This window comes from Carettochelys insculpta, chromosome 5 (assembly GCF_033958435.1).
Source record: "Carettochelys insculpta isolate YL-2023 chromosome 5, ASM3395843v1, whole genome shotgun sequence".
Lineage (NCBI taxonomy): Eukaryota > Metazoa > Chordata > Testudines > Carettochelyidae > Carettochelys > Carettochelys insculpta.
In genome coordinates, this window is record NC_134141.1 from 26,487,562 (window position 1) to 26,514,564 (window position 27,003).

Sequence of the window (27,003 nt, forward strand, 5' to 3'; positions counted from 1 at the left end):
AAGGCTGAGACTCCTAGCATAGTCCCTTCCATCTTCTGGCCCATGCTGTAAGGGGCAGTCACAACTTGGTCTATAACAAACAGCTGCCCTCAGAAACACAACCATGATACTTTGCCTTCTCCGCTAATTGGGAAAAAACTAGTTTCTGGGAGTCTGGGGGTGGGGGGTGGGAGTGTACAAGTACATTATAAGTGGAAATTGTTAAAGTGTAACATAGAAGCACCACTGTTCAAAATAGTAAGAATGGACCTCTTTGCCATGTTGTAGGCTGGAGGAAAGGACTGTTAGAAAGAATTAGAGGCCTACCCCATTGACTTTGGTGAGAACATAATGAGGTCATTGGCCTTAATTGTAATTGGCCTTGAGTTGTACACTACAGTCCTTAAAAACACACACAAACATTCCAAAACCCATCTCAAAAAGGGGCCAATGTTGGGTGTGAATCTGAACTCCCCTGAAATGAAGGCAATCTGAGTAGAAGGGTTTGAATCTGGAGTCGCTTTTCTTGTTAAAGAAGCACTGGATACTAAATACAATTTGTTTGTGAAACCTGTTGTGCTACTGTAAAAAGTCTCCCTCCAGAAAGTACACTAAATTCAGTACCAGTGACCTCTACCAGCACATGCAAAAAGCCCCTTCCTGTTTGGAATACAAAACGCTGGCTGTAGAGTTTTGTTTTGGTGTACATGCAATGGGATCCCATTGACCAAACATTTGCTTCCTTATAAATTAAAGAAGGCTCAGCTTAAGGATTCAAAACCACAAATGAATGAGTATAAAGGGGACGGGCACTGTGCAGTACAAAAGATGAGGATTTTTTTTTTTAAAGCATGTCCTATTTATGCCACCTACTGGCTTTTTACTGAAGTATATTTTCAGTAGGGTTGGGTGTTACAGTCATGTGCTCTGAGCTTGCAAAACACCTGCTTGTGAGTAAAGGGCTTGTGAGTAGTCCTATTGACTTTGATGAGATTAGTCGCATAAGTAAGATACATGTATGCTGTAGTCGTTATGGAATTAGAACCATATGAATCTTTATTCTGCTAATTTTATGATCAGGCAGGAACTAGGAGATTTAGGGCAAATTACAGAGGTGGGTGCCTGTGAGGTCTAATTGGGTCTAGCAAGGCTGTAGAGGCTGATGGCATGCCAAAGTGAGTCCTGCCAAACTGACACAGCATTATGTGTTCAGTGCCTGTCAGCAGTAGCTAAAGATCCATAGTCTGGGAGGCTGGGAATTTACAGTCTAAGAAGATAAAATAACACCTCAGATAAATTTGCCTCGCAAGTGTTTCCTTCTGTATGTAGACTATATTGAGAATTAAATAGGTGCTGGAGTGTATTGCTGGCTGTACTGCTGTATGTAACCAATGTTTCAATTTGGGAGCAAGCCAGGCCATCTAGTAGGTACTTATGGGCATGGTGTGTTTGCACCAGCATTTAAGGGGATGTGGTGTGGCTGTCTCTGCCTTCTTCGAAATCTCTTCCCTGCCCGTGTGGAGGTGAGCATTGACAGCAGCCAGGACCATACGTAGTCCATGTGCTTCCTGAGCACAAGGACTTCCATTATTAAAGTCAGTCCCCAGTGAGTGATTTTCCAGGTGAGGAGATAGTCTAGAGCATCATCTCCCTGCCTTACACACCATATATGAGCTGATATGGCTGGGCTTTGCTTCCACTTGTTCTGAAGATACCTCGAGTTCATGGGCATTCTGATCTCTTCCACCTCCAGGTCCAAGTGCTGTGAAAAGCCTGGGTCCTTTACCCAGGAGTCTCATCCCTCAGGCTAACACTTCCACCATCCCACATCACCACAGCTGTTGTAGGAAGCTATAATCATGCAACATGAGGTGGTTCCTCAGCCGAGAATTCACCATGAAGACTGGGACCAACACCTGGGTTTTTCCTCAGTATTCAGTGAGGAGCTGGTAAGAGATTGGTCACTGTGAGTGACGTACTGTACGTCCACCTGCCTCTGTAGCAGTTTAGAATGTTGGATGTTATGTTCTGACCCAGCTGGAGGTGAGAACAAGTGAACTATATTCATGCACATAGAGGGTGGGGACTGTTTTGTTTTTTTAAACCAGGGTAAATAAGCGAGATTCTTCATTCAATACGGAGCCCAAATATAAATTAAAACACAATAGCCATTTCAGATAAAAGAGCTTTCTGTACCAGTCTCTTCCCAAAGACTGTCAGTTTTTCCACAGAACGACGACAGAATAGACAAGAGCAATGCAGGATTTCTCCAGCTGCTCTCCCAGCATAAAGGACCATCTTTAGAAGATGAGTCTCAGTGATCTTTTAGGACTCAGCCCAGCAAGGGACTGAATGTACTCCATTCCACTGTGTTCTGTGAAGCTGAGGGACCCTCACTTCATCAGCATCTTCCAGACCTGTTCCCCGGCTCAGCAGCCCCTGCTGCCACAGACCTCTGCCACTGGGTGGCTGCCGCATTCCCTGGACCTCCCTGCTGGGAGGCTGCACAGTCCCCATCCACAGTGCCACACCATGGGGCAGCAGCCCCTGTGGACAAGGAGCCCTAACATACCACAGCAGATCCCTCATCCCCAGAGGCTGGTGTCCCGTATTTGCCATAGGGCAGCGTGGTCACCCTAGCCAGGAAACCTGTACTTACATAAGTTTACCAGTCACAAATCTAGCATTCTGGAGCAAAGTCACTAAAACACACTAATCCTGTTGTCTCAAGAATGAGAAATTATATTAATTCCTTTTCTATATTCTTTAACTTTTAGAACATTGCAATAAAAAATGAGGAGTTTTATTGTGGCTGCCTCGTTATTGTAAGCGTTATACGTTTCATCCACAAGGTGATTCAGCACTAACTCTATCTCATATTTTAAATGTCATAAAACACCAATAAACATAATTTCAAATTATAATTTACAAGTATCAATAAATTCTCAAATTCAAATTATCAGATTGACCGATGTAGTCAACAGTGAATGTACCAACATTGTCATACAAACACAGCTGTGTGAGGAAGCTAGTCTTTGTTTATACTTTTCAAACCTAGTATGCTTTTCCAGATACAAGCATTTTTCATATACTCTATATGTTTTTAAATTGTGTATTAATGCTTCAATTTCAATTCAAATTTCCAACCAATAACTAAATGAACTTTTCCTTAGGAAATTTTTTAAACAACGAGATGTAGCTGGAAAACAACTAAATTGGCCACACTGCCTGTAACCAGTTCACCAGTAGGGAAAGACGGGTGAGTTCAGGGAGAGAGTGCAGAGAAATTTGTCAGGGCATATAGCAGTCTGGGGAAGCTGCAATACCATTTGTGGCCAACAGGGGAGTGTTACAGGCCAGCCATTCTGTACGATATGCACGCTATCATTGTGCAAGAGATTTTATGATACCACTTTTGACATCCTCTCTGAATTTAAACCATGCCCTTCTGAATGCAACAAATAACTTTAATCTGGAAGGATTAACACTCCAAAATAAGGATGACCTGTGTTAGAAGGGACAGAATTCCTGTCAACTAGTAATGGAAGATTAACTGAAATACTATGCTTTTAAGAGAGACTTCAAGGAAAAGAGGGAGGGTACCTTCAGCACAAGAAAAACAAGGCTCTGCTGTATGTCCGAGCTGCACAGAGATACTTAGACTCCCGATTTCCAGTGAAATCAGCACACTCCGTTTACAAGATTTCCATCTATCCCAGATGAACTCATTTTTACAAGCAGAGTCTTAATACAGGAGTGATTTTTATCCCAGTGGTTTTGATCACTATATGTAATTATTTTTTGTTTTTGTTTTTAATATCAGTGATTCCTGTAAATGGAGTGGAGGATACTTTTAAATCAGGCTGTGTGTCTCTCTATACCTCTTATTATAACACAATAAAGGGAATCCTTAGGTGGGGGCTGCATTTGCTTGGGATTCGTTTTAGGATGAGAGTGCCAGGCAGCTGGTGTGGGTGCAAAAATACTGATGAAAAAGCAGCTCCCATCTGGAGTCCCTGAGATGTGATAAACACGCCACCTCTTCGTATTTTATCGTGTGGCCCTTAAGAGGGCAAAATGCAATTGCAGCAGTCTCTGCCTTACCCAGAAGTCCGCTGCCCTGTATTCCAAAGTGAGTTCCTGGATTTCTGCGTAATAACACGTGATTTAGCTGAGCCCACTTATGCCAAGCCCGAGCGCACAGGCAGCACGACCCCCCGCCTGCTGAGCGCCCTGGGCCTTGGTGCAGCAGCTGGGCGGGAAGGAGTGGGTGGAGCCGGCAGGGAGAGGCCGGGGGTTGCCTAGTTCCCTCTCGGCTCCCGGGGAACGTTCCAAAAAGTATCCAGCGTTCTGAAAAAAGTAGCCAATGTTCCAAACGTGCTGGCACCCGCCCGCCAAAACCCAGCAGCAAAGGGGCTGCTCAGCGTTACCCTCCGTGCTGCTGCTGCAGCCTAGCGTCGAAGAGAGAAGGGGGCAACTCTTTTATTTGGGTCCCATCGCAGCCACTGCTGCTGTTGCAGCGGGGACTGGCTGATACTGGCTGATAGCCGAACCTCTCTTCTCTCAGCCCTTGAAATATTAACTCCTTCCCCCTGCCCCAAACTGTCCAGGCGAACCAACCGATCAGAGACGATGCCCAATGACTCCTCATTCAACAAGCCCTCGGCTTCTTCGGACCATCATGCCCAGGGGGGTAAGATGGGCAGCTTTGGGAAAGCCGCCGCTCTGATAGCTGCTGCTGCACCTCCGGCCGGTGGTGGAGGAGCTGCCGGGGTCTTGGGTCCAGCCGCCGCCGCCGCCTCGGGAAAGAAGTCCCCTCGTCTCCCCAAGTGTGCCCGATGTAGGAATCATGGCTATTCCTCGCCCCTGAAAGGGCACAAGAGGTTCTGCATGTGGCGGGACTGTCAGTGTAAAAAATGCAGCCTGATCGCCGAGCGGCAGCGGGTGATGGCAGCCCAGGTGAGCTGGGGATAAGGTGGGGAGGAGGCCTGGCAGAGTGACTCCAGAGGGGCTGGGGTTGGCGGAATTAGGCTTTCTTAGCACTGCCTGTCTGAAAGGCAGTTAATGGACGGGCACGCGGAGCTGAAATCGCAGTGAGAGGGTTTTAAAAGCTCTTACACTTCCCCAGTGTACAGGTTCTGCTGGACGGTAGTCACAAGATAAGGTCTCGCAAGCAAACACGCCCTGCTCTCCAAAGCCTCTTTCCCCCAGTCTCCTCTGGTGTCTGCATCTTTCCAGACTGTCCCTTAAAACACAGACTGCGGGAGCATTTGCCGTTGTGTAAGTCGCGTCTCGCCCCACTACTGGACTGAAGTACATGCTTGTTTAAAAAAAAAACCAACCCTCATCTCAAACCCTTGGCAACCGACCTACGGGCCCTGCTCTGCTAAGCCTTTTAGTTACCTAAATTCGCAGCCTCAGCCCCGTCCGATGTTTGGTTGGTACCAATAAGAGCATATGCGAGGGCTGTCTTGTTCCTGTCTAGTTCACCGGGTTCAGAGTATGGTTGGAAAGCGAACTTCCAAAAACCGTTAAAGATGTGACCTCAGATACTTACCTAAGTCTACAGTATATTGCGAAGTGTGTAAGCAGAGCTACACAGCCGCCTATCACAGTTGTGCAGGTAATACAGTAGTCCATTCCCTTTCGCGAGGATCAGGTCTCACTGACGTTTACAACAGAAAAAGGCGAAATCTTCTGAGGAGGAGGTGGGTCTGTTTGAGTCAAAACACCCCAGTAAAGTGATGCCGGAGCCCTGAAACATTTGTGTTTTACTTTAGAATTGCCAAAGAAACTGAAACATTTTAAAAACAGATTCTTGTCACAGAGTGGTTTTTTTCCCTGTTAACAAATGACCACATATTTCCTCATGGGTTTGATCTGTGTATTCAATTTACCGTGTGTAAGGAAATAGTTAATTTGTTTTCGAGCTGTAAAATATTGTTGTAAGTGGATGGAAATGTCTGAAAGGAGCATAAAAGGAACACATCTTTTACTCACTCCTGAAACAGACATGGATTTCAGATTCGGGAGTTTAACCTGGGTTGATTGGAGTAGCTGGTTTACTATGATAGTTTTATGAAATGTAATTGGTTTTTTACATCTACTATCATACATGTTTTCTTTAATACTCTAACCAATGTAATGAATTAGAGAGTACGGTTTGCTTACTCCAAAAACAATGACCTAAAAAACCCCGTTTCTTTAAATTTTGGAATTACAGTGTGTAAAAACAAAGAACAAAATAATTAGCATTTTTAACCTTAAAAATGCTTTAAAATGCTTTACTTTGCTGCTGTCCCCAGAAAATGTGGTCTTGAAGAACATCACATATTGTAAAAATTTCATATAGAATTATAAAGAAAAACATTCTCATTCATTTACACACTCACAGCAGTATTCAGAACTGGCATTAGTAAGTGGGGGATAACTAATATATCAGATTTTGAATAATTGATGAATGTATTTCCTTTTCAAAAATGAGTAAAAATAAAACATGTTTGTAAACTTTAAATTCTATTAAGACATTCAGGGTGCAAGATCTCCAGTGGAAAAAAATTAATGTTGTATTTTCTATTGTAAAATACACCTTCACTTATCCTATCTGCAAATTTTTTAAAAAAATCTCCATGTAAGATCATCTGGTATTGACACTGTTGTAAGCAATTGTTAATCATCTTAAAATGAATTAGAGGTCTGATCAACTGAATGACTGATGGAAGCAGGACTGGGTTATAGTTTTTCAGTTTGATGTGCTTTGTTTTTCTCATTTTTCTGTTTTTAGTGTATTATGGATGGTTCCTAAGAGTAAAAAATACTTTAGTGGTGTTCTAAAAACTTATTTCTCTTGAATTATGTGTTTAAAAATATTAGCCATTTGTTGTCTTCTGCACTGGAGTTGATCTAATTTTAAACTTTACATCTGGAAACTAATCATAGGTGTTGGAGCTAGTGGTTGGGGAGAGGGGTGGGGGAAAGGGATCCCCTAAATCCTGGCTTGTAAGGATTTCCGTTATATACAGAGTTGGCAGTTGGTTCAATGGTTCTCAGCACCACAACTATACAGATTGTTCCAGCACTGAAACTAATAATGGCTAATGAGCCAAGCTTGGTACAGTCCTTCATGAGAGTAACTTTATCTGCTTGAGTAGTCCCACTGAAATCTCAATTATACATGTATTTACAAGCTTAGATCCATATGAATCCAGTTCTGCAAACCTGTGCTCATGAAATCAGCAAACTGGTGAGTAATCTGAGTGTGTAAGGGCTTCTTGGATTAACATGATTTTGTGACTTTGAGGCTGAACTGTCTTACACTGCTTACTTGTACAGTTTTACTACAATCAGTTCCTAGCATTGTGTGGTGTACTTTTGTGAGTAAATGTTTCAGGGCTGAAACCTATGGACTCAATTCTGCAAGTGACTTATTCTGAGAACTTCCAGAATCCACATTAACTATGAACATTCCCTGCTCTGTGACTGAAGTGTATGGCTGGTTTACATATTTTTAAATCCTTGCAGTGCTGGGGTTGAGACCCATCCCAGTGCCTGTTCTTGGGCCTGTTCATGTATTCCCATTGACTTCACTAAGGCTTTTCTCCAATAAGATTTAGGTATTTTTTTTTTATTTTAGGAGGTTTTATTTAGAATACTGCAGTGATTATTTTGGAAAAATTATAGGTGCTTTTTTTTTTTTTTAAACATCAGTGGACATAATACGCAAAGGTCCTGTTGTAACACCCTGAGAAAAAGAATGGTTAGAAATTGTAAAAGTGTCAGGTTCTATGTAGATTTTTCTCATGCTGCTGGGTAGCTTCTGAAATATGATTAGCTCCTTCTGCACAGAGGCCCCCATCCCCTAAGGTACTTAGGCTACTGACTTTCATCCTGCCACCTGTGTGTATCTGGGCCTTGGATTTTCTTGTTCCTTAATCAGTGCCAACAGCCAGCGCAGGCTCTAGGGCATGGTAGGAGGGGACCCAGCTCCACATCCCATAAGAGGTGGGGCCAAGCACAGAAAGGGGTGAGGCCAAAAGCTGCCAGCTCTCAGCACTGCTCCAACTTTGGCGCTGGCCCTCTCTTTCCACTCCCTGTCAGCTGTGCACATCCAGAGCAGCGCTTCTGCAGCAATTCATAGGGGCCCAGAGCTTCAGGCCCTGCCACTGCCTAAGTAGCAATGGTGGTGGCTGGAGCTCTGGGTCGCTTTGAAATTCCAGGTCTGGAGCAGTTTCACCCTTTGTCGTCCTCCTACCACCCAACACACACACACAGTGGGCCTGGCTTTCTTTGGGACTGATGTTCTTTCCTAATCCAGAGCTTCCAGGGAGTGTTGAATGTTCCCACATACCATTTCAGTGTGTTTAAAATACACGAGTTAAGATCCTTAAAATCTGTACTACCATTCCCAATATATTTTGCAAAGACCCATTTTCAGCAAGTGGGATCTTCAAGCACCATAAAGCTGCTAGGTTGCTGCTCGATGAAATGAAATTCCAAGACCTTTTGTTGGAATATTTTTTGGTTACAAGAACCACTATTAAAATGCTGTTTTTTGGGGATTACAAAAGTAAAGAAAAACAATATTGCTCCAAGTAGCATTGAGGGAGGGGGAAGAGTGTAGATAAATTATATTGCCATGTCTCAAAAACTATGTGCCTTCTTGGAAGTTTGATGGTGATTTCCAAAATTCACATGCAAAGGTGAACTAAACTGCCAACTATATAGGAAATCCCAGCATAGGGGATTATAAACTTTGATGCCATGTAGGTAAATGCCTTCTTAGAGACAGTGGGTGTTTGTGTGCAGTGGCAGTTAAATGGTGTTTAGCTGCACCCATTCGAAAGCCTAGAGTCCTGTATGCTTCCCCACAATATGCGTACCCCTGGTTGCATAACAGAAGGCTTCCAGGGAGTATTGAACTCATCTAGATATTTGCCTGCTTTTACAACAGGCTACAAAAACTTCAGCAAAATCAGTGCAAACTAAAATTTCATGTAGGCAATGACTTGCCCTTTATACTATGAACTGAAATGTAAGTAGAATGTATTTATATGCCAATGGATTTATTTTATAATTCTGTAATGAAAAGGAGAAAGTAAGAATGCCATACTTTGACCATTATAATTTTATGTATGACTTTGTAAGCGAGTAGTTTTTAAGTGAGATGAAACTTGGGATGTGGAAGACAAATCAGACTTGTGAAAGGAGTACAATAATCTGGAAAAGTTGCGATCCACTGCTGTAGCAGGGTGTGTAGCTGCCCTCTCTTTTTGAAGTGGTGGTGAACATGCCCAGACTTGTAAAAGCTCTTTGATGCTGGTTTAACAGGACCTGATGCTGTTTTGCTCATGTAGACAATAGTTTGTTAGCTCAGAGTTACTTCTGGTTTTGTGTGTGTTGGTAGGGTTATTACAGAATGAGGCGGGAGTCCAGGCTATAGAACGCATGGACTGGGGTTCACTGCATGCATGTCTTGATCTGTGGACCCCCCGGCAGCCATGTTCCCATGAGCTCTCTGACTCCTGTTGTCCTCTGTGCTTTCTTCTTATGTGCTACAAAACTTGCTTAGGTGGGAGTCTCGGGCAGCAGCCTAGGGAGGACCAAGAGCACTACTCCTCTAAGCACTTGTCTGCACGGATCTGCTGAGATCAGTTCTTGTGGGACCACCACCCCAAAAGCTGCAGCAATTACTCTGCAAGTGGGTGTTTTCCCAGTTCCTTGCCTGTGTGAGGCTGTGTATTAGTGTAACCCACACACCTATGTGTAGGTCAGTGTTCCACATAGTGGGACCTAGACCACTTCACAGAGAAAGAATGAGAGTCCTTTACAGCCTAAGTTGAGAAGCAGCTGACTTTCAGTTCAAACTGTAGAGGCACCTGCACTAAGCTGTAGAGGTCCCAGGTTCAAGTTTGCCTCTGGGCGGTCACATTAGCACAGGAGATTATCTGCCCTCTGTGCCCAGACCACCCAGCACGTAGAAGTAAAAAAGCAATTTTGAAAAATCTTGCTGACTTAGCCTCAGGCTGACTATCTCAGTAGATTGCTGCTGACCCTGGGTAGACGCTTTGACCAGATTTTAGCCAAGGGTATTTCATTCCTGTATCTGTGGAAACAGAAGGTATTATGTGTGGCCATAGCATTATATAGGAGCGTTTCATGTTACCTGCAGAACCTAACATGGATACAAATGAAGGTAAACTTGGACCCACCATTTTTAATATCATCTTTCTCCTCTAGACTCTCAGAATGTTATTTCCTTCTTTCATGTCCTGAAATTATTACACCAGCCAATAATTTCTCTTGCATTCATTCTCAACCCAGGGAATAAATACAGAATAATCATTCTTGTTTCCAGGTTGCATTGAGAAGGCAGCAGGCCCAAGAAGAAGAGCTGGGGATCAGCCATCCCATCCCTCTTCCCAGTGCCCCTGAGCTCTTTGTTAAGAAGGAGAACAATGGTGGCAACTCCTGTTTGTTGTTGGAAAGCAGCAGCCAGACACATTCAACAAATACTGCAACAACAGCATCCAGCACCCTAGCAGGTAAGGGAGTGGAGGGAAGAGAGAGGGAGGCCTGGCCACTCTGATGGGGAGAGCTGGTTTCAGAGAGGCTTTTTGTTTTGCATGCATGTTGTAGCAGATAGGTCTGCTGTGTGTTTCCTCTTTTTCCCCTTTCCACGGAAAATACTACGGTAGAGAGAAGATTGACAAGGGGTGTGGAGGGGGTGGCTGGAGAGGAAGAAATCAGCAAACATTTTTTCTTTTTTTTCATTTTTAAAAAGTATGGAAATCAAAATGGAAATTTCAAAAACACCCACCAGTTCTTCTACTGTATATATATGCGTAGGTGTGAAACAAGTCTGCAAACTTAAAGCAGTCATTTCCATTCATAACCAGGATTTAAAGTTCTCTCACAGTGTGACTGAAAATGAAGCCGTGTGGGACACATCTATAGCTACTGTACGTGGGTGTCATTCCCTTGACTTCAGTAAGACAACACTAATCTACACCCGCTGAGGATCTGATTCGTTGTCTTTATACAATCGTTTAACATAATTAGAAATAGGAAATGATTATAAATGAAAGTAAAACCAGCTTCACTGCTCTTGTGCCAAGCAAGAGAGAAGAAAACGCAAATGAACACAAGGGGAACTGGATTTTTGTTTGTTTAACTTTGTAACATAGCTAAAGCAACTTTTAAAAAAATTTAGTGAAAGGGAGAACATCCATTCTGCAAAGTAAAGCTCAACTTTGGCAGTGTGCAGTATATTTCAGAGCTTAGTTCCAGCATCTGCCAAATGGGATTGCTGTATCCTGCATTGACCAGGCAACCCTTCTGGACTGTATGCGCAGAATAGGAGTGCCATGATTTCTGTTAGAGGGCATTGTTTTGGGTTGTGCTTGGAAAAGTTGCTTGTTAGAATTAAGAAACAAGATTTTGTTTTCATTTGGACAAATCTGTTAAGATAGTTTTTGGTTGACCACAAGCCCTCTCTCAAAAAAGAAATTTGTTTGGAGTACTGGATTTTATTTGTGCTGGATCAAGGAGGTTAAGGATTAAAACATTTTATAAAATTATTTACAGTGATTGTGGTCAATTCAGAAAAAAAGAATGAAAAAAGTTTCTCAGATATATCCAAAAAATGAGATAATATTGTGATCAGCAAAATGTTCAGAAATATCATTCACAGATATACAATGGAGTATTTATCTTAGTTTTTAAAAATGATAATAAAAAAACGTGCCTTCAGCACGGTTGGCAATATTACAAAAATGCAAAGGTCTGTAAAAAAGAATCCAGGAGAACTTTATGCTGGACTAAGAAAAATTAATGTACGAATATTGACAATTTAAAAATCTGTAGAAATATTTTTAAAATTTCATTAAAGGACTAATTAATTTCAGCACATGCATAGTCACATTAGTGAACTGGCCCAGATGAATTAATTGGGAGGTGTGCCCTGGACTGCAGTGGGATGCAGTTTTCACCATTTACTTTGATGAGACGACTCATGTGCTTCAAGTTAAGGGTGTGCATAAATATTTTCAGAATTGAGGCCCAGGGGTCTGATTTTTAAGACTATGTGCCCACCTACTCGGATAGAGGTCACTGAAAGCTTGGCTCAGCACCTTTGAAAATTAGGCTTTATGGCTGCCCCGATATAGATTTGTGCATCTAATTTGGCCTTTAGATATGGATGGTATCCTCAGTTATTATGTATTTGTGTGTTTTCTTCCTTAGATACAGGTAGAAAGATGCACATGTGTATATGTCTATATTAACATATATACATTAAACTTTCTTTGCAGTGGCTCTTTATATGGTTAAGATGATGCCTGCCCTAGTGTGAGAGCTACAGGGAATCTTTCCCCTTTGCAATCCATGCTACTTTCTGGTATCCTGCACTTATGTTTAATCTGCTTAATATTACCCACAAGTGAAAGCTTAATGAGTTATCTGGGTTTTTGATGAAAGGAGGGAGATGGGACCAGGGAGCACTGGGGGAGAGGGAGAGGAAGAGGAAGACAAAGGGGGCAGTGCTAATGAAAATCTCTACTTTTGAAAATAAAGAGTTAAGGAATCCAATTCCAGTGACCAAAATTTGAAGCCTTCCAGTGTGCCATGTGAACGGAGCATAATGAGGGGTCATGGTCAAACTGGTACCTACAGGGGCGGCCACATTGCTGTTTTTAGTGTACTGGCTTGAGGAGAGCTAGCACATGTTGGCCCACCAATCCACACTGGGAAGCACCATCCCAGCTATGGTGTAGTCAGACCCTACGAAAAGTGACAAGCAGTCAGGGCTCTGCAGTGGGAGCTCATCAGACTCTGCCCCTTGCTACTTAAAAGGAAAGGCAGGGGTAGAAGCGGGTTGGTTCACAGCAGTCTGGCAAATGGCCGTGTTTTCAAGGTGGTGATGTTGTGACTCAGAATCAGAGTTTTTACTGAAAATAGAAATGAAGACTTTGGCTCTTAGGGTTGAAAAGCTAACCTTGCAAACAGGAATAGAACATAGCTGATGGAGCAGTGCCCGGTGGCGTCTGCAGGCAGCCCACACCAATGGCTTTGAATTCAAAATTGTTCCCTTCATCTCCTTGGTCTTAGGGAGGGAGCTTGCAGGCTAACCCTTCCCCAAAGAATGTGCAGGGAGGAGATAGGGGTTGGTTGAGGAGTCACTTGGACTTATCTGTGTGGAAACGTGTGGTGAAGTGGGGGTTGTGGGGGTTTTATTTCCCTTGTTGTGTTGCATGTGTTTCCTACTGTTCTGTAGTGACTCCGTGTGAGATCCTCAGTTTCCCTTGACACGACATCAACACATAGCTGGTAATGGGAATTTTGTTGTGAGGATGTCTGACATGTACCCAATGGCCATGGCCTGTGTAACCTAGGCAACCAGGTGATACTTTTTCCCCTGGGAAGAAATGTTGGCGGATGGGCCTGGCTGGTTTGAATTTGAACTGGGCAGTTGGGGAATAGAGTCATCTTGGTGGACTGGAGCGGGGAGGGGGGAGAGGGCAGGGCCCCCTTTCCCCAAGATGCATTGTACTGACTGCTTCTGGTTTCTGTGCTGACAAGTCTGTTCTGCGCTGTGTCCCTGTTGTTTAATAAACCTTCTGTTCCACCTGCTGAATGGGACTCATGTCTGACTGAGGATGGGGTGCAGGGCCTGGTGACCCCCCCCACTCTGTGACGCACCTTCTAGATGTTCTATCTCAAGGGGGGAAAGGGAGCAGAGACACAGGAGATGGCCCAAAACACCACTGCACATAACCCTTCCCTGAAGACAAAAGCCTTGTTAGTGGCCCCCCTGTGCTAAGTGCAATACAGATACATATTAAGGAGTAGTCCCTGGCCACTTGATATAGATGAGACAGAAAAGGATTGAAGGGGCAACTGAGACACATGTTGAAGAAGTGATTTGCCCAAGGTCATTCGGTAGGTCAGTGTCAGAGCCAGGATCAGAAGCTGGGTTTGCTGAGTACGGTCCAATATGCTCTCCATTGCATCTTGTGGCCTGACCTTTCATAGGGCCTTGTTTATATGCAGATACAGCTCTTTGGAAAACAGACGTCAGCAGTGATAGTCAATGCGTATGGGGTCCAACCGTGTCCTGAACTGGAGGCAAACTGCTTCCATTGACAGCCAGGCAGAGGTGAAGAAAGTCCCCCAAAAGTTACTTGAGTAAAAGTACAGCTCCTTGGGGAGTAGCGGAATGTACTTAAGCACAAGTCACTGGTGTCCCTCTGGAAAACTACTCGGGAAAAAGCAGACACACACACACATGCACACGTCACATCTAGATTGCATTCAGGTATCCAAAAGTGAAAGCAGCTTCACTTTTATTCAGGTAACTTTTTGAGGACTTTTTCCACCTCTGCACCCAGGAGAACGATGTGAGGGCAAAACTCTCACTGTGACGTTAGTATGTACTACACGGGAGGTCATATAGACAGTAATATTTCTATTCCTTATGCAAGCTATCGATTTTAAAGACTTACTAGTTTTTCTTTGGAACTTAGCCACACTATGCACAGTTTGCAGTGAGCAGAGCAGTGAGTGATGGAGTCACACAAATCATAGAGGGGGCCAGGAAGAGAAGGACTTTCCTCATTGTAGCCTTTTTATTGGCAGGTCAGAAATAATATGACAACTTGAAAAACCAGAAGCAATTTTACAGACCTCTTGTGACACATAGTTTTTGGAAAAGAGGAAGAATGTTGTGTTTTGGCACTGGACCAACAACTTCCCAGTGCCATTTCAGCCTTGGTGACAATGTTGAGTTTGAAAGGTGCTTATTATCTTCCAGAATCAAAAGGAGAAGAAACATGTATGTTCGTAGGACAATCTTCAGGAATACCACAGGGACAAATGAAACTATTTGGGCTGGACACATACAGAACTTCTGAAAGCAGATCTCATTGTTAGTGAGCAAGTTTCCCGAAAAAATAGCACCTAGTATAACTGTAGTGGACAGATATTGTTATTGCTCAAAAGAAAAAAAAATCCTGAGCATTTAGAGCAATGTTTTGTTTTAGCAATTAAACTGAGTGGGTAAAATTCAGAGTTGAGTCTCAGGGGCTTAGCTGATGTGATTGAGACTGAAATAAAAGCCATTTGAAAGGTCACAGAGTTATCTACTTTCCGTCCCCATGTGACATTCCTGCATTTCTTGTATGTACATCAGAAATGCTGAGCCATGAAATGGAGGTTGCAGAGAAAGCCACTCGCATGCAGCATTTTCATGGGCAAAAAAATGTAACAACTGCCCTCATTTTGTGGTTTTGTCACATATTATGCCTTCACGAATTGGGAGGCCTGGGCATAACATACATTTTTTTGAGAGAGAGACCAGAGTTATGCTTTATTCTTCGGCAAACATTAGTGATAGAAATATATAAATGTAGAGAGAGAGAGAGAACGACTCCAGAAGATGCTGTAGGATACTTCAACTTTCTGGCTCCCCCCATTGTATGCAAATGAGACTCCCACAAGAGTTATTTGCATATTAAAGTTTGCACTCACTTATCACCCGGCAGCTTTACACATTGTGGACTTCACCTCTGTTAGATTTCCTACAACTTGAGAATGTCTACATTTATCGGTCCTGTGGCACCTTATAGACTAACAGAAAAGTTTTGAGCCTGAGCTTTCATGAGCACAGACTCACTTCATCAGATGCTGGTCCAGTCTGTGCTCACGAGAGCTCAGGCTCAAAACTTTTCTGTTAGTCTATAAGGTTCCACAGGACCCTTCGTTGCTGTTACAGATCCAGACTAACACGGCTACCCCTCTGATACTCTACATTTATCGCAAGACTGACTCCTTTAGGGTTGATCATGTCGGGTTCAGTTTAGTGCAGCTAGTGGAGGAGTGCTAAACTGAACGATCGGGGGTCTACAGTTCGCTCTGGTGGTACTCACTCTTGCGAGGAATAAGGGAGGTCAACAAGAAAGTTTCTCCCATCAGCTTCCTTCTGTGTGGATGGCCAGAAAAATCCATGCAGGATGATGCATCAGTTCCAGCTACGCAATTGTCCTAGCTGCAGTTGTATATCTTAGATCAACTTTTCGGTCTAGTGTAGACCTGGCCTTAATCATGGCATCACTTTGCCCCTGTAATGACTGCTTCAGATCAAGTTAAATGTACCAATATTAGCACTTAATAAGCAACTTCAAGGTTGAAAACGTCTAGCTGACTAGTCCCTGGCCCTGATTAGGGGCATCTGGGTGCCACTCTGATATAAATATTCATTAGTACTACAGTTTCATTTCAGATAGAACATAGGTGTAACAAAATCTGTAAACTGGCCAGGAAATAGAAGGAAAGATCCAGATGGAATACAGACCTGACACTTTGTTAATGCCACTGAACTAAAGAAATTAAAGGTTTAGTTCATTGTTATTTTTCCTTTTGATACATTTATCATGAATTATGGAAACAAAAGTGTTTTCTTTATATTTCACTAGTAGGAGCTCTCTTTATTAAGAGTGTTGGGGGAGTGTCAGGTTTTATCTACATATAGTTAGGTAGTTATCTGACTATTGGTTCGTTGGCAAAGTAGCATTTAAGTGTTTACAAAGATAGACTTGCAAACCTATGAATATCTACTGTGTAACTGCAGATATTTGCGTCTGTGGATGTGAATATCTGTGGACCATTTTTGTGAATCATGTATCAGATACAGACACAAATTTTGGTATGACTGTGGAAGCGGGCTGTAAAACTGTAAAGCTGTGGGCATCATCTTCGTTTTCTCAGACCATTTTTGCAGATCCCAGATGAGATACAGGTACAAGTTTTGTATCTACAAGTACAAAATGTTTGGCAAGTAAGGTATAGAAACGTGCAAAAAAAACCCTTCTTTACCAAAGGTTTTCCATTTAGAAAATACAGAAATATTTTGTTTTAGTCTTGCAAAAGGACCCACCAATGTTATGTACTGAATTCTCACTGGAACTCAGTGTGATCTGTATGGGATCCTGAAAGGCATTCAGATACCTAACTCCCATTGAAACCTGGAGCTTAAGTCTCTAAGGCTGCTTTAAAAATCTCTCCTTTACCCTTTTAATTTCCTCTTTTCCTCCTTTTCTGTTAGAATTTCACTAGGTTCATGTGTACACAAGAGCTACATTTCTAGTGATTTCATCTGCTTCAGTGTACTCTATTTCCTAAGGACCAATATTGCAAGCTTGGAACCAGAGTTTCTTGAAAAACTATTAGGAATCAAAATATGGGTTTTATTAGTGGAAGACACATGGACTAGCTCTGGGTAAATGAGAACAGGGGAAAGCAGCAAATTAAAAAAAATACACCCTCCCATTTTTTCTACATTCAAATTCCAATTTCAAGTTTTGTCCATGTTGAAAGTCAAAATCCTCTCCAGAAAACCAGAAGAGTGAATGATTCAGAGGAACATCAACAGTTTTTTTCCTTGTTACTTTTTCTTTTTGTTAAATTTCAAATTTTGAACTAAATGAAAATGTTAAAAATTTGTCCAGCTATGATACTGACCCACATTTTTCTCCAAGAGGGAGCCCAAGCCTGGTTGAAAAAGGATGAGGGTTGGCATCAGCTCAGTGGTGGCTGTAAAACTTTGCCAAAGAAATCTGTGAGATTCGGTTTGTAGAGGGGGACTTGAAGAGCCAACTGCATGTAGCTGGGGCTAAAGCTAGGAGAACAAAAGGGAGGAAACCCTGATTCTGTTAACTCAGTTGCAAGACTCCTGTTGACTTCAGGGGGATCAGGATTTTACCCCAGGATTATAACCAGTGTTCCCTGCAAGTTGAGTGCTTGGGCGGCAGCTCAGGAAAGATTCAGGTGCCCACCCGGCTTATTAGCAGAGCGCCAATAGCCACCCACAGTGTGTATCTGTTGGTGCACATTTACACATGCCTTGGTGTGCATAACAAATTTGTTCTGCCCAGGGATGGAAAAAATTAGAAGGAATACTGATCATAAAGTCAAACTCCTATATTTGTGTTCAAGCTCTGAAATAAATTTGAGCTGAGCACTCTTAGCATCCTTTGACTTCACTTTGGAAACCCTATATTGAGTCCACCAAGGCCCATGTAGTCTGAGTCAGGGTGTGAAGGAATAGGTTCTTTCTCCATCTTATGCTCCTTCCTGGGTACCTAGGCACAATCTAGCTCTAAAACAAAGGAAAATTGTGGCAACTCTTATTCTTGGTTATCCATTAGATTGTGAGATGGTCTTCCTGAGGAGCTGGCAAAAGTCCAGTTGCTTGGGTAATTTTCAAACTGGACTGGACAGAAACTCGTGAAAAAATATGGTAATCTTGCACTGTCAGACACGTGGGCTAAGAAACATGCCAACAATAGGTGTTTTTTCTTTCTGATGTCTATAATTCAGTACTGGATCTATGTACAGTATTGGTCAGTGGAATGGACATGAGTTTGCAATGGACAGTCATCTACTTGCTATGAATTCTCTGCACCGTGGGTATGTCTTTTGGAGCCAGTGAGGTACTACTCCTTCTCTGTCTTTGTTGCTTTGGTATAACCATATGCAGGAATGTTGTCATAAAAAAGGGAACAGATAAATCTGACAGAATCAAGATAAGGCTGGCAGAAATGACGTAAAGCTTGTCGAAAAGGAGAGTAAGGGTGTCTACTGCAGCCTTCAGATATCTGAGTGGTAATAGTATGAAGGAGGGGGAGTGATTATTTACAGTACTTGAGACTGCATAACAAGGAGCAATGGCTTGAAACTAAAAGAGAAGAAAATTATTAGCCAGTAGACGCTTTTTTTCCTACCTGAAGTGCAATTATGATATAGAGTGACTTGCCTAAGGACAAGGAGGTAAGTGAAGCATAATTAGAAGAGGAGGTTAAGACAATGTTAGATAACTTACTTTATGATTAATATGGAGAGTGAATACTGTTCAGTTCAGAGATTAAATTAGGAGGTGACATATGTCTCCTGCAGCTTTGTTTTTCTCCAGTGTGATCCAGTGCCTATAGGCTGTGGTCAAGGTTTGATTAAATTTGAATAGATTATAAATTAAATGTTAAAGTTCCAGGGTAGTTTGTCCATGGCTATGTCCACACAGCAGCATTATTTCGGAATAAGCTATTCCAGAAGAGATTTTCTGGGATAACTTCTTTCAGAATAGCACGTCTACATACAAAGGCCCTGGCTACACTAGCCCCCACCTTTTGAAAGGGGTATGCTAATGAGCCACTTCTGCAGATGCTAATGAGGCGCTGCTGTGAATATGGTTTTGGGAAGATGGGGCTTTCAAAGTCTGGGGGGTCGTTTCGAAAGGCCCCTGTCTACACAAGCAGTGTGCGTTTTGAAAGCAGCACTTTTGATACACATGCAGCCGCCATTATGCTAATGAAGTGCTGCTGTATATTCATAGCAGCACTTCATTAGCATCTGCCAAAGTGGCTCATTAGCATACCCCTTTCAAAAGGCAGGGGCTAGCGTAGCCATGGTCAAAATTTGTATTGAAATATCATTCAGATACTTTGAAATAGAGCATCTAGACACAATAGAGCCTATTTAGGATTAGAGCTCTAGCAGCACTATAATTTATTTCAAAATAGCTGCTATTCCCTGTCTGTCCAGCCCCATTTGCTGTGTAGACACCCCCCCCCGGGCTATGTCTCACTACAGCGGTCTGTCAACAGAAGTTACTATGGGAAGAGATCTTGGAGCAGCAGAATGCTGTCGATGAAAGTGCAGAGTTTTGTCAACAGGCTGCCAACAAAACACTCCATGGCTGTGTCTACACGTGCACGCTACTTCGAAGTAGCGGCACTAACTTTGAAATAGCACCCGTCGCGGCTACACGCGTCGGGCGCTATTTCGAAGTTAACTTCGACGTTAGGCGGCGAGACGTCAAAGTCGCTAACCTCATGAGGGGATCGGAATAGCGCCCTACTTCGACGTTCAACGTCGAAGTAGGGACCGTGTAGACAATCCGCGTCCCGCAACATCGAAATTGTGGGGTCCTCCATGGCAGCCATCAGCTGGGGGGTTGAGAGATGCTGTCTCTCCAGCCCGTGCGGTACTCTATGGTCACCGTGGGCAGCAGCCTTTAGCCCAGGGCTTCTGGCTGCTGCTGCTGCAGTGGGGGATTCATGCTGCATGCACAGGGTCTGCAACTCGTTGTCGGCTCTGTGTATCTTGTGTTGTTTAGTGCAAGTGTGTCTGGGAGGGGCCCTTTAAGGGAGCGGCTGGCTGTTGAGTCTGCCCTGTGACCCTGTCTGCAGCTGTGCCTGGCACCCTTATTTCGATGTGTGCTACTGTGGCGTGTAGACGTACCCTCGCAGCGCCTATTTCGATGTGGTGCCGCGCAACGTCAAAGTTGAACATCGATGTTGCCAGCCCTGGAGGATGTGTAGACGTTGTTCATCGAAATAGGCTACTTTGATGTAGGCTTCACGTGTAGACGTAGCCCATAAGTTTTGTCAACAAAACTGTGTAGTGTTGACATAGCCCCTGAGTGCATGTTCCCAGCTGATTCTCCATTGCTGTAGTTTGATGTGTGTATTTTATGACATCGGTCTTGGTCCTATTGTTAAATATAGGTGTTACATGATCTTCCCTCTATTTCGCTTGAGTCTTTCTTTCTCTGGGCAGAATCCTGAAGTAGCGCATAGGCTTGCCTAAGGTCCAGAAGACATTGCAGGAATGCTAATGCAGCAGAAATACAGCAGGACAGGGACTTCAGATTAGAGCTGACTGACATTTCCCAAGTTGAAATTTCTGATTGAATTTTTCCCAACTTTCTGTTCTAGTTTTCAATCAGTTAGAAAATTTCTGATGAAACTGCAATTAAAAAAAAAAAAAGCTGGTTTAAAAAAAAGTGTGTGTGTGGTGGGGGGAGGGAGGAAGGTCACTAAAACATTGGTTTCCTTCCGGCTCCTGAGAACACCTGTCATGGGGATTCTTCACTGGTGTCTATGGCAAGGAGTGCGCTGTGCGCTGACGTATGGCAATGGGAAGGAGGAGCAGGTGGGTTCGTATGAGGTGCAAATGCACTAGGGCCAGACTTCTCACTGTCAGGAACAGTGAGCTGCGTTTACTACCACTCCTCTAAATCTTGCTGTCACTGGCCAGTGTTTGGAGGACTTTAGGCACATGCTGGTGGTGAGGCTCCTTCCCTTGACTCCTGCCATACATCAGACGTTTCCTTTTACTGGAGCATTCTGTAATTCATGGGCATTTCCCCCACCTCTTATTAATGACTTCCTTACATTTTTCAGAACATTAGGATTGATCTGCTTTCACTTGGGCTTCTCTGAATCTGCAGTAGCATTTTTGGTCAGTGTTTCTGACATGGGGTCAAATTGTCAAAGGCACACATGAGCCAGATTTTCAACTGGAGGAAGTCGTCTTGGTGCTTCATTGATGTCACTAGTGACAGTTTACACATGCAGAGGATTTGCCCTAGATGTCCCATTCCTGTTGAAAGCCTCTGTGAGTTGGTTACCTCTCTGCTTTGTGCTTCTGAAAAATGCCCCCATAACCTGATTTTGTGTAATACATCTGCATCCTTCTTTGAGGGGTTCCCTGCACCTGGCATATGTTATAAACACTGAGAAAGAATTTTGGTCCATTATGATATTTTATATAGGGACGCTGTATTAGTAATCTTTTTGTGCCTGATGGTGTGTTCCTTCCCGTGCCCTTGAAATATTTCTCATTATTTGTGTGTGTGGTATTTTGCTGATGTAAAAAAAAGAAAAAAAGGAAGAAGAAGAAGATGATTAAAAGTAGAGACTGGAAGTTTATTGCACACTTCCTTAATTAAATTCTGGCACTGTCCCATTTGTTTCTTTTCCCCGTGTTTTATACTTCACAAATCCTAGTTCTTCCTGTTTACTTTTTGATCTTCTTTCCTTGTTTCTAGACCTGGAAGAATTTGATTTTTATTTGTTTTAAAATTTTGTTGCATAATAATGGTGTTTATTTTTAAGCATCTTTGTAATTTTTATGGATTTTAAATTTGCACAGCTGCATTAAATTGTGGGAGTCAACATAAAATGTAAAAATATGCAAAGTAAACATCTGTAAGTCAACTTCCAGTAAATTCTCATTTCTAGTACTGGTTGAATTTCTCTAATCTGGAGCTCTTTCATCTAGCAAACTCCATAATCCAGCATGATTTTACTTAGCTGGATGACTGCTTATCAAGGGCCTGCCCAAGCTTTCAGAAATCTCAAAGATTGTTTTCAGCCACCAGTCCTGGCTCTCAGTGTTCTGTGCTGTTATTTAGAGGTAATTTAGCCCTAAATGTCTTCTAAGAGTACAGTAACCAGTGGAAGTGTTAGTAACGCGCTAGAAAATATTGACCTCCCGTTGTCTGGCAAATTCTCTCATCCGACATTGGTCAGGTCCTGAGAGTGCAGGACAAGAGAGGTTCAACCTGTATTATCAGTGGAAATATTTTGCATCAGTTTATGAACATATTGTGAAATCAATATTTACCCAACATTTACCTATAAAAATCTAATTCTTCCAAGCCAATTTATTCACCATATTGGCCTTAATTTCACATTGAGTATATTTCTTGTTTGATGATACATATGACCACCAGTAGCTTAGCTTTCAACTTTTTCTTTCTGGATTTTTCCTTTCTGAGGCTTATTCACATTCAACCCTTCCCTAAACTGGTTTTAACTGTGATGTTCAGTGATCACTCGGTGCTGGCAAAAGCTCTATTTGCTGTCAGATTCCAACTGCCTGTTCATAGCAAAAGGAGATTCAGAGCACCCCACCCAAGTTTTGCCTGGGAAACTGAGCCCTTCCAAGCCCTAGTACCATATAGTCCTTCCTCTCTGAAGTTCCTTGCCCTTGTTTCATCTCTGAGTGCTGTCACATTCATTCCAATCACAACTTTGCTGAGACGGATCAGTCCACGACATTCCTAGACAATGCCACTATTCATCCAGGAGGAGGGTCTTTAAGTCTTGCATCTACTTAGGTGCCCAACTTACAAAGGAAGGTGGGCACTTAATTATTTTTTTTCATTTAATCCTACTTTCTGTTCTGCGTAAAATTAAGGATGACATTTTCAGACTTGGATTCCTAACTACCGGCACTCATAAAGTTAGATTTATGCTTCTAAATAATCTGCCCAATTACTGTTGGCTCTGAACCGCTGAGAGCTGCAGGTTATCAACACCTTTGAAACCATCAATTTATTTAGATATTTAAATATGTTTCTTAGGTGTCTCAGTTTAGGCACCCCGTTTGAATAAGGTGTCTTAACTTTCTTTCCAATTGTCTTTCACACCTTTAGCTAAATTTTCAGAAGGGCCTCTACCAGATTTCGTTATATAAACAGGCCATTTACACCCTCAGGGTCAGATCCTAAGCTGTTGCAAATAGCTCCAAAATAGCTGGTTCACAATTGCTGTGCATTAGTACTTTGCTGGATATGTAATTGATAGATCTTCATAGATACATAAAAGTCGTTTGTGGGCAATTTGCATGTTCATGAACACATTTTTTGCACGTTTAAACTCTATCACCACTAGTAATCAAATACAAGAATTGATTATGCAAGTTATTTCCACTGTCAAATGCAGGTCACTATATCTGTTATATATAGAGATGTATGGGTGAATGGATGGTACTATAACATTCCTAGTCATATCACAATCAAGTGAGTGTCTGCATAGTAACATTCCCCCTGAAACCTTCCCTTTATTAATAATTCGTGTTTTTCAGAACCCTTTTGGATTTCTGTCATCATGTTGCTTCTAATCAAGTGGTCTCGAGCAAATTCCAATCCTCAGCTTACTCCCTTTGTTATTTTTAGTGTGCACTATAATGATTTTATCCCCATCATATTTCCTCCAAGGTCTTCTATCTCAGATACTTGTAAAGCTATTCCTCCCTACTAATGTTTTCTTTGATCTCTTGCTAATGACTTAAATTCATACTGGTTTTGTTCCTCCTCCTCTCCTGTTTTGTCCTCTGAATCTGCAGGGTGTTTTAGGGTGCCTTTAATCATTGTCTGGCCTGTTAGTTCTCTTTCCCAATTTATTTTCTCATAATATTACTGTTTGTTTAAAAAAGTCTTGTGCTATTTTATCAAAGTTCCTATTAAAATGTATATGTGTATAATTTATAAATATATAACCCCAGAGGCACTGAGACCACATGCAAGGGAGAGTGAAGTTTCTGCTCTACAGATACAGCTAAGAGCCATCTGGCCTTTTGCTCATGTAGTAGTATGCAGGGCTTTAGCCCCTAAGATCACAGGTTTGTTCCCTTCTGCTGAGGACCTGGGTCTGTCAGCCTTATATGTATATATCTATATATAAAAGAGGTGCCTGTACTCAGCTAGCTCCTCATTCCTTTCCCCCATGGCTGGGGCTGCTGAGGAGCTGGTACTCAGTATGAGCACAAAAAACCTGTGTGTGTATATATATATTTTACTGAATTTAAATATTTGTAGTTTCTTTCTTTCTTCCGTTCTTCCACACACATATACAACGTGCATAGACGCATACTGGTTGTGCTGATTGAAAATGCAGTGAGGTTGAAACCCACGTTTTATTACAACCCTTATTTTTACATTCTCATAATTTTCTAAAGCAGTAATTTTTGGGCCCCTGTCAGGCAAACAGTCCTATGGGTTTGTAATTGTATTCACATAAAGAATCCCATTAAGTGTAAATATTCCTATGCATTAAGTCACAAGTGTGCATGAGTGCTTGGTAGATCAGGGCCTTAACCAGAAATTGTGAATGACTGCTCTCTGTCCAAAGAGGAGTGTTTAATATGTCAAAGCTTGAGCAAAATGTCACCTGTTTTTCAGTTACAGAATGTGTGTGTAGGAAAGGGAGAATGCACTTTCCCCAGTTAAAAGAAAATACCCTATCCCCTCCTCTTCAGTCTGCCATGTAACAAACTGCTGACAATTTTGTAAGTTGTTTGTAATGTTATAGCTCTTATGCTGGTTCTAGGATGTGACAGAGATCAGGTGGGTGAGGTCAGATTTTTGTTAAACCAAATTCTCGTAGTCAGAGAGACAAGCTTTGGAGCTACACAGAGCTCGTCTTCTGGTCCGTAGATCACAAGCTTGTTACTTTTACCAATAGAAGTCGCTCCAGTAAAAGATACTATTACCTCACTGCCTTGTTCCTCTTCTCTTGTAAGTTGAAGAGCTACTGTAGTATGTCAGATATCAGGACTCATACCTTAATTTGATTTGGGAGGCAAACTGCTTTTCATAATTTAACACAATTCGGAACACCTTAACTCTGCATATTGTACACATGCAGAAGAATTTTTCTGAGAGGTGCACACTTATAGATGGACAAAATGGACCCAATCCAGTAACACTGAAATCAGCGGGCATGTCTCCAGTGACTTCAGGAAGAGTGGGATCGGCTCCAATATAATTAATGCACAACTGAGAAGCTGGTTATGCCATAGTGTTTCCTTTGAGCACACACCTCCCCACACACTGGCCAATGCTCTTGCCTCCTTGTCATTTTCTCAAATTGTTTTGCCCTTTAAAAATATTTTTGTCATTTAATGTGAATTAAAGACCTTAGAGTGACTTTTTAAGCATGTGATGGGAACACAAAGAATCCTAATATTAATGTTGGACCATTACTTGTTGGAAATGATAGAATTGTCAATCCGAATGCCAAAAATTAAGGGGGTTCAATAAATCTGTAAGAATGCCAGATGATGTATTCATCTCCATATGCTGATGATGAAACACTTTCATTTCCAACAAAAATTAAGGAGTATGTTGAACAGCAACTAGTACAAGTAGACTTTTTATATTAACACATCCAAATAACTTGTATCCAAGAGTTTTGAAAGAGATGGCCAAGGAGCATGCTGAACCACTAATGCTGGTTTCTTTTCCCGTAATTCTTGGAATGCTAAGGAAGTTCCAAAAATTTGGGCCAGCTTCACTTTCAGCATTGGTTAGGACGGGATCAGAGCTCTTCTAACCTGAACAAGCTAAAACAACATAAAGGAACAATTGTGTTAGCAGAGTCTGGTAGTGGGGGCACTTAGGGTGTGAGAGATGCAAGTTCAAAACCCTGTTCTAGTTACTACTTATTCATATGTAGTGGAATGGTTTCAGTAGGAGAAAGCCACATGCCAGAATGTCTCATAATCCAGTACCTAACTTTGTCTCCTGGAAGAGCAGAGATCCAAATTCAGATGATTTCTCCACATCAGGCAGAGAGAGGAACTGAATATGGGTCTGTCCCATGAGTCTCCTAACCACTGACCTGATACTTACAAGGGAGGTACCGGTATACTACTGCGTCCAGCCATTTTATGAATCCTTTACTATGCTTCTTCCAAAAAGCAGAAAATCTGAATGAAATTATTTGGGACAAAACAAGATATTTTGATCTTTTTAGATTTCTAGGAACTATTTGGAAAACACAACATAAATTCACCAGTAATTCCAGTTGACTTGAAAGTGCCTGTTTTGGTAATTAAACTATTTGCCCAAAAAATGTTGCTGTGTTCTATTTTTGAGTGCTCTGTCTTGTAATCTTAATAGCGTCCTTTTTAACATTGTTCTTTTTGATTAATTTCTTAATTTATATTGTGTCTTGCTTACCAATCAAATTATAGTCTATTTGACTTGTTTTTAAACTTATTTTTAGTTCAGATTTGGAAAAAACCTGTATATCGTGTACATTTGCTTGTACTAGTCAACTCAGATAATAACTCCAGCATTATCGTTGAGGCAGGGAGAGGGGGAGAATAATATTCACTCCTTCAGTATAAAATCAGTATTGTTTCTGGCAGGAGAATAAACCTTGAGAAGCATAAGAATTGCGGCATTGACGTCTTTACGGATAAAGCCAGCTCCTGCCCCCAGACTTCTTTCTCCTGATAGTGTTCATATTATGCTGGAGGCTTTTTGATAATATTTATAGAATTAGCAGTATTGCTTCTCACCCTCACTGACTGTGTTGTGGGACATGCCAGATATTTTCTTGAGTTATCAAAAATCGTTTGAAGACATTCTTATTCACTGGTTGGGTAGAGAGAAGATAT

General features: G+C 42.1%; 1 protein-coding gene across 1 annotated transcript in view; it reads left to right on the forward strand.

Moving 5' to 3' along the window:
- Window positions 1-4,611: 4,611 nt before the first annotated feature.
- Window positions 4,612-27,003, forward strand: part of DMRT1 (doublesex and mab-3 related transcription factor 1) — a 79,772-nt gene continuing 57,380 nt past the window's right edge. The window contains exons 1-2 of the mRNA XM_074994084.1: window positions 4,612-4,938; window positions 10,334-10,520. Coding sequence (XP_074850185.1) covers window positions 4,612-4,938; window positions 10,334-10,520 — 514 coding nt within the window. The remainder of the gene's footprint in view (window positions 4,939-10,333; window positions 10,521-27,003) is intronic.